At 39.0% G+C, this 8,484-nt stretch overlaps 1 protein-coding gene across 1 annotated transcript in view; it reads right to left on the bottom strand.

The window, feature by feature from the left end:
• Positions 1 to 3,255: 3,255 nt before the first annotated feature.
• Positions 3,256 to 8,484, bottom strand: part of LOC137969642 (gelsolin-like protein 2) — a 23,215-nt gene continuing 17,986 nt past the window's right edge. Inside the window, exons 11-14 of the mRNA XM_068815966.1 lie at positions 8,399 to 8,484; positions 5,563 to 5,654; positions 4,053 to 4,157; positions 3,256 to 3,435 (exon numbers count right to left, since the gene is read on the bottom strand). The exon at positions 8,399 to 8,484 is cut by the window's right edge and continues 32 nt beyond it. Coding sequence (XP_068672067.1) covers positions 4,068 to 4,157; positions 5,563 to 5,654; positions 8,399 to 8,484 — 268 coding nt within the window. The 3' untranslated portion in view covers positions 3,256 to 3,435; positions 4,053 to 4,067. The remainder of the gene's footprint in view (positions 3,436 to 4,052; positions 4,158 to 5,562; positions 5,655 to 8,398) is intronic.

Here is an 8,484-nt window from a genome sequence, read left to right as displayed (position 1 = left end):
ATGTTTACTCCAATATGTAAGGGAACACGAAGCGTCAAATAAAGATTAACTGAAACAAAGTCACGTCCAAGTTTGTCCGTTTGGCAAACTAAACTCAATGAACCACCCCGAATTCGTCTAGCCATTCCGTGTAACTTTTTCAAAGTGCGGGAAAATTCGCGTGTGCAAGTTGCAATAGGTTTTGGTATTCTTTTTCACTGGTTGATAAATGGCCCAAGATTTTCAACAAAAGCGTAGCAATTGCAATTACGCGTGCAATTACTTTCAACGGTCATTTGAAAACTGCTCTGATGAGTCATAATTAGGAAAATGGGCAGAAAGTTTCTTGAGGAGCTAAACAACACGAAGAACCTTTTGAGGGAATGAGAAAATGTGACTTTTATTGACAACCTAAAAAAGGAGGAATCAATCAATTTTCTTTACTTAAAGAATAAACACAAGTGTTTTTTTAAAGAGCGCGCTTATAATTTTTGACGTAGGGCTACTTTTAGCATACAGTATGGGAAAGAAATCTTTTTAAAAACGTTCTTACCATTTAAGGACGTTCGCGCCCATTGCTACTGCGCATCCTTAAAGCGCACGCAAATTCACATGCCACGTCATGCATCGAGAGCGCGCTCGCAAAGTACTGAAATGAACAATGATAGGGCAGATGGCCATTGCTATAGCTTTGCTTGGATTTAACGATCTTGGATATTCGGTGACCCATACTTTTCTTTTTAGAAACAGATTCAACAAAAAATCAATGTAGGAAGTTAAAAAATTTCAAGATTTCTGTCCTCGGGACATGGAATCCTGCCATCTTGCGGGTGCAAGGCGCATGAAACTATGGTCGGTAAATGCGAACTTGTTCTTTAAGGAACCTCAACGGTTAACTAAATTCACGTGATGGGTCCACTTAAATAAAGTTTGATAGATAACATTTCACTTCAAAGATGTAATTGCAATATTTTTGGGCTTACAGACACTGTGGCCTTATTCGCTAAAGAAGCCGGATTTTTTCAGATTTAGGGTGTCCTTCCGGGCAAGTTCTCTCCAAAACGAAGTCGGTGTCCCCCTATCTTTTTTACATTTCTGACATCACTAACTCATCATCTTTCAATGGTAAAATTAGCAGAAAAAAATCTATGTTAGAAAATTTTCGCGCGAACGTCCTTAAGCACTGAAACAAAACATAATTGTTTTGACAACCATTATGGCGCTGGTCGGAAATTTAGTACAAAAGAGGTGACGTCTGTAATCATAAAAGGATCACAAATCGCACAGGGAAGAGGAAGCTAAGATCTCCTTCAGTTGGAAACTTGACAAAAATGAATTAAAACATAAGGGCTAAAGGCTGTGCAACAGCCATTGACCATTGTTCATCTACGATTATCAGTACACTTAAGCGTTTTACTAGCATTTCTTAAATGAGGCTTAAATTGCATTTATAATATATTTGTTTTTATATCTAATATAAAATATGTTTTTATATTTATGAGCTTTTAGACAGGTGGACAGGCAGATCCACATCAAGACTCTAGTCTTGCGTTTTGTACGTACAAGTTTGAGTCTATGGGCACTTATTATCCGTATTAACAATGAGACTGTTTAGGAAATTGATCTCAGGGCGGTTCGTGTGGAAAGAGTAGGATAAATAAAACGTGCCCATGCCGAATGAATCCGTCGAAAAACCAAGCAAGGAACTTGAGTACGTACAAGTGATCTGGAGCTTCCAGATTTTAGATCTCTCAGGGATCTCTCGGGGAGGTCGGCATGTCTTGCTTCCTGTACGTCCATCAGCGAATGATTCACACCATTCGATACACTATGATACAGGATACATAAACGAATTACAAGCAATGCCCAGCCGCTGACTCAACCACTAGAGTATACCGCAGAGAACCGTAATCTTGCCAAAACGATGGATAGCGCTCATCCGCTGGATAACTCACTATGATGAACCCAAGCCGACCATATCATCTGTTGTCGACCTTGAAGCGCACTATTCATCTGCCTTTCGGCAGAATCTTCAAAACTTGCTTGTTTCCCTATTCAATTCTAGTGGGACGTCTCGAAAGAACTTGACTTCGATAAATAATGTGAATTTTTCATTTTCACTGTATGTTCTTCCTCAACCTACAATCGACAGCTTCATTCGCGCTCCATCACTTACGCAACACATCCTCCGGGCGCCTTGTTCCTTTGAAAGAGGAATTTTTGTACCAAGGCAAATGAAAAAACAAGGAAAATGAATTAAATAAGTTAAGTTTCCTTTATTGTAATGTGGACTGCCTTAGCTTGATGATGCCATCACCATTCTCAAGTATTATATCCAGGATAACAAAGTCAGATCCATTTTACAGTTTACATTTTCTCAGAGTTAAATACTTGAGTGTGGTGATAATAGCAGAGGGTGCAAGGTGTGGATAACTAGCTGCAGTCCTCGCGAATTGTGGAAATTCTAGCTTTCGGATTCCGGCTTTTAGTGCTGCCGTGTGATGACCTGGTAAGGGTCTTGTCGTTCCTGGATGTTATCGAGCAAGGACAAACCGAAAGAAAGTTGCTGACATATTGGTTACAGAAATTAGGAGGATAAAAGAGCGCTATCCGTACTTTGAACTTGAGATTGAACAAGATGCAATTCGCAAAGCCATTGTTAACCAAGTAAGCAAGAAACTAAACAAATTTCGTAGTTTGAGATACCGTATAATGTGATTAGCTTGATACCCTAACCCTAAAACAAAAGACTTCACAATTGAAACAAACAGGTTACGAGAGCTGCTACGTTACCACTCTGTTTTCGGCTTGGGTATTTAGCCAATCAAATTATACGTTACGAGAGCTGCTACACTACTGTTGGATACAGTATGGAGCGTTTTCTTGGTTTTTATTCAAGGCAATTCTTGGTTTGGAGGGGGTGGGGTGGGTAGCGGCGTCTATTTGACACGGGCCGTTTTATCTGTGTCCCTGGGAAGGATCAAATTCGCAGAACCCTTTTTGCGCGTGCAAAAAAGGGGTTATAATATCAAAGTGTTTCTCTTTCAGCAGCAGCTCACTCTCTTGCTGTTCGCAAGCAATGAACATTGGAATTTTGTGGTCAAGTACTCTCCTTCTCCTAGGGAAGGGAGGGAAGTAGGAAAGACCCTGGGAAAGGTCGATTCAACCAACCAAAACTATAAAGGTCAAAAACGCGGAAACGCTTGCTACCCAGGCTACTATGAATGATTCAGTCTCAAAAATCGCACCCAGGACAGATAAAAAGTGAAGAGGCGATTGCAACTTCGACACACCTTTATTTTTATGCCTCGAAATTATAACAAAGCGACGACATCGCGGTAACCGAATCACACTAGACTGGGTCATCCTAATTAATCAGCCATACAGTATAAGAATTTGGAAAGGCATCAATATGCTTCTGTGCTTTCCTGGTGTACATTCATCTCTGGTGACTCCCTAAAAAACAAATTTTCAAATTTAAGTTTGTTTATTTCTTTTTTGAGGAATTGCTGAAAGCTGTTTTTGAACAGAGCCTTTGTAGTCTGAAGAACAAAATCATTCAAGTGTGGTTCTACTTTGCCCGACCGTGATTTTCAGAGTCACGTAATGTTTTAAGAACTACTAAATTTACACCTTCAGAACGCAACAACCAAGATGTGCCAACATGGTGGACCAACGAGTCAGAAATTACTGGCCTTCGCTTTCCCTTCGTTCGTATCAGTAAAACCAGGGCATTGTGACGTCATCTTTTTTAACAAAAGGGTCCACTTTTGCTGACAGGGGTATTAAAACGACGATTAAACAAACAAGCAATTTTAATTTTTCTTCATCTCTCTCTCTTTTGACTTCGAATTCAGTTAGCATTTTAAATTGAAAACATTCAGTACGGCAAGACCAATCAAAGCACAGTCCCTAATAATATTCGATTCAAAGTAATTTTTAATCATTGAAAAGTTTAAAAGCCGAATTGTTTAATAATAGAGCTACTTTAAACTTACACGAATCTTCAATCAGAAGAGAAGTGACTTGGAAAAAAAAAGGAAGGTTGGAGAAACCGTCTCGTAAATACTTACTTTGAAAGTCTCCACTTAGAACAAATTGTCGAACTCTTTTGACCTTTGCCCTTCTTGCACCACAGTCACTGGGATGAACGGATGTTTGGTTTTACACAAGTAAGCCTGAGAAGAAAATGATAGCTTTTAGCTTAGAATCTTTGGTTTTTAATAACGCGACTACAGATTGGTTAAAAGCTATTTGTACTCTCCCGACCAATCCGAAGCTAAATTAAAACAAAACGGTGATTTTTCTGCCCTTACCACTAGCTACCACTAACTTTTTAGTTGACCGCTTGTCTTTGTTTTGAATGGATTAAAGAGCACCGAGGACGCATAACACAAACATTATTTTCTCCATTTTAAAAATATTCTTGAGGAGTAGTGGAATTTCTCTTGAAAAATGATTCGACTACGATATGACAGCCTTTTACGAAAACGACTGATATCGATTACTTTCACAATAAAGATTGATAGAGTATAAACCGACGCTTTTTTAAACGGAAAACTACCGTTAAAACGATCACGACACATTTCCGGTGTACACGAAAAAGGTAATAATGGTTTTTCATGCTAATCACAAAAATTACAATTTCTTCGATTGCGATTGATTTTAAAAATTCCAGTTTTCCACTAATTCACTTGCCAAGCTGTTATCGGACAGTTCAATAAGCCAATCACATCTAAAGTTAAAAGTTTAACTCAACCAATAACATTCAAAGTTGTAGTTTAAATCAACCAATCACAACCTTGATTTCAATCACCACAGAAGCAGAGGACAGACTCCAAAATTAGGGCTTCCTTTCTTTCAGAGCGACATTAAACAATTTACGACAGTCTTTTAATGCAAAATTTCCCTTTCTTTCATAACTTTGCTCTTCTTCTTTTCACGGGAATTGTAATTTTTATGATAAACTGGTAAGAGCACTTGGTGTCGTCCAATAGACCAATTTCGATATATTCAAATTCAGTCCTAAACAAAAGGCATCATCTCGAGGCTCTGCGGAATAGATATAAGGATTTGTATGAGTTTATCCCCTTAAGCCTCGAGATGATGCCTTTTGTTTAGGACTGAATTATATTGGTCTATTCCATCTGTAATCATATTCGTGATAAACAATTCGGACTCCCGGTGCGCGGTCGTCCGATTTTGTTATCACTGGTATGATTACAGACCGAATTGGACGAGACGAAGCCCTATTACCGTTGCTTATCAAGATCACGCTTCAATGAAAAGTAAATTTCCTACAATAAGGAAAGGAACGTCATTCTTTTCTTTTATCTTTCCGTAAAGGTTGCGTGAAAGGACGGCATGAAATATAAAAGATATCTAAGGAATTTTACTAACAAGAGTAAACTTTCATACAAGACTGAAAATCGCCAATTCACTAAGAACAAAAGTTTACTACCAGGATCAAACTCCTAAGGTCAATAATAATGCCACAAAATTTCCTTACAATAGGAGACCATGTTGAATTTACGACCTGTCCAAAAAGGAAAAAAAAGTGCACAAATAGCACGTAATACTTACATGAGCATATTCCATTCCCTTGCGTCTTTCATCGATGCTGGCCTTCTTTCCAACAAAAACAACACATTTCTTACCACTGTCGCATATATACACTGCAAGAAAAGAAATGAAGTACCTACTAATTGCAGGACAGACATCAATCTCGTACCCAGAGTCCTCAGGCTATTTGGTCAGCGGGTTGTCGCCAGGAGAGATTCTGGGATTCGAATATTTAGATTGGCTGTTGCGTTACAACTGCAGAAGCCAAGTGAAGCTATGATCCTTGCAGTTATGAACGCAAGTTTTGCAATGGCGTAGAGATATATGATCCATTTCATATATCATTTCACTAAATTCAGAAGCGCCGGCCCAAAAACCGCCCCAGATTTTGTGTCCTGGCGACAACTCGCTGACCAAAGAGCCTGAGGACTCTGGGAACGAGATTGGAGAATTATTTAATGGAATTATGGCTGCCGCAATGAGTGAGCCTGAAGAGACAGCTCTCTAATCGGGAGGACACATTTTTCTTCGAAACGCAAGGAATTGTGGTTATGCGCGCGAATGGAGGAATTAAGACGGGCGGTTCTCTCTTGTGTGAGCAATTAGAATAGAAGACAGCAGCCACGTTTCCAATTCGAGGTAACTTGACCTGTAAAAGTGTTGTTTTTTAGTCTCCAGGTTCATTTTCGCCTCCTTGACGCTTCTCTTATCCGTTATAAATGTTATCGCAGCTTCGCGAAATACAAATAGGAATAGCTTAAAGTATTAAAAGTGATGAATTGTCAGGATTCCGGCAGTTAGACTTTATATGAGTATTCCGATTGCAAAACAGACCTTACGATGACTGTGGCGTCTACAAAGGCGATTACATGTGGTATACCTTGAAGGTCTCCCATCCACATACCAACTCCGCCACACAGGGCTTAACTTCCGTGATCTTTTGTCGTGAAAGTTAAAGGACGAGCACTGAGTCAAGCTGAATTTCGTGATTCACAAGTCTTTCTCATGTATATTAGTCACAAGAAAAGTAGAACTAATAACCACAACAATTTGCGCTTTTATTTAATGTGAAAAAGAACTTGAAGTGAACTCGGAAATGATCAACATACTAGATGCCAATGTTGCTGGATTCTCTTTTATTTTCTTCAGTCTTTGTACTTGTAACCACAAGTCCTCTCAGGGTATTTATGTTGTATTTCCTCAAAAACGATGGGTAGTTATTTTGACCACAACTTACCTCTTTAAGATTCAGAGTCTACTCAAGGCTAATGTATATAATTTCAATCAGTCACAATCATAGTACCTGTCGCATATTACATGTAAAACCATCTCATCTTTTATTTGCTTTTCTCGCGTGGGGTCCAGATGGGGTCCACGTTTTGTACCGTCAATGCAAGCATACTTGAACATTCCCCTCCCCTCGGCAGCATTTCTACCATTTAGGTTAACTACTTTCAGTGTACTTCACCTTTGGTATGCTCATATCAAGGTCATGTCTACAATTTAGTTCAACTTTCAAATTTAGTCTAGATATAGTTTTTTCGCCGTCTGGGTACCCTCCCACCACCAAGATGGCGTGAAATATCCTAGGGATTCCGTACTGGCACTGAGGAGCTCATCAGTCTTCAATTCCATGATGATGATGACTCTTGACTGATAAGAAATTGCACAATATAGTTTACGCTCTTACGGTATAGGTCTTTTTTCAGCATCTGCTTTTGGAGCTGAAGAACATACGATTATGCGAGATTACATTGTTTCAAAAACAGATTGAAGACATACCTTTTCGAAATTGTATGTACTAATTTTCTTTTAAAGTTAAATATTCAATGTACATATAATTAATATAATATTTTCAACTATTCCAATTCTAGTGAAAACGACCACTCGGCCAACGGTACCAGGTTACTCTCTTCTAGTGATGAGTCGCTGATAATTGATAATAGGACATTTGCATGATGACGCCATTTGACTACATTTACCAGAATCCTTTAGGTTTTGCGTGTCTCATGGTAATTAGAGCTATTGCTAGTTTTGCCCCGCTGGGAATACAAAATCTAAATAATAAAAGAAAAAAAAACTGAACTCTGGTAGTTGTAGTCAAATGACGCTATTGTGAAAGTTGCCTATTGACGGCTGCTTGCAGGGCTGGCAGATAATGAAAACCCAGCCATAAGTCCCATGCACTACATGCAGAACCAAACACACCCTCTATAGTCGGGTGGTTGAAGTGTTAATTAATTTCAAAAAGCTGCTTTGTATGCATTGTAATGCAGTAATTCCCTGTTGAGATCATGTTGAGTTCAATTCCATCTCCAGAGAGCCACGCCCACAAGTTCTACTATATAAAGCAGTTGTATTTTCAGTCCCTTTGCTTGTGTAATGATTTGAGTGTGTGTGTAGTAAATGGATTTGTGTATTTGTGTTTTAAGTTTCGTTTAGTATACACTACAGTAGTGATTGATGTAAGAAAACTATGGGACATAACAGCGAGTCTTACACCAGGTAGTACCCATATAGTCACACTGAAAGTGAAGGGAGGTCTGGGAACAGTGAAGTGAAAAAAAAAAAAAAAAAAACAGGAAAAGAAAAGCTACCCACCCACTTTGCCCAACAAACAACACAACTACATTTATGAACATCAAAGGTGCGTTCCTTTGGGATGATCGGAAAAAGGATCACTGATCCAAGATCACTTGGATCATGGTGCATCAAAGGAACCGAAGAATCCTTTCCCAGAGTAGATTCATCGGTTCCTTTGATGCACCGTGATCCAAGTGATCTTGGATCAGTGATCCTTTTTCCGATCATCCCAAAGGAACGCATCCCAAAATAACAGTAAATGTTGTGTACTAACCGTCATCAGAACCCAACACACCCTTGGAGAATATACCCAGATCAGTAAAAGTCAAGTGGCCACTTTCATCACTCAGTTTGAAGATG

Source organism: Montipora foliosa, chromosome 9 (genome assembly GCF_036669935.1).
Source record: "Montipora foliosa isolate CH-2021 chromosome 9, ASM3666993v2, whole genome shotgun sequence".
NCBI lineage: Eukaryota > Metazoa > Cnidaria > Anthozoa > Scleractinia > Acroporidae > Montipora > Montipora foliosa.
This window is presented reverse-complemented; position numbering and strand designations above follow the sequence as displayed.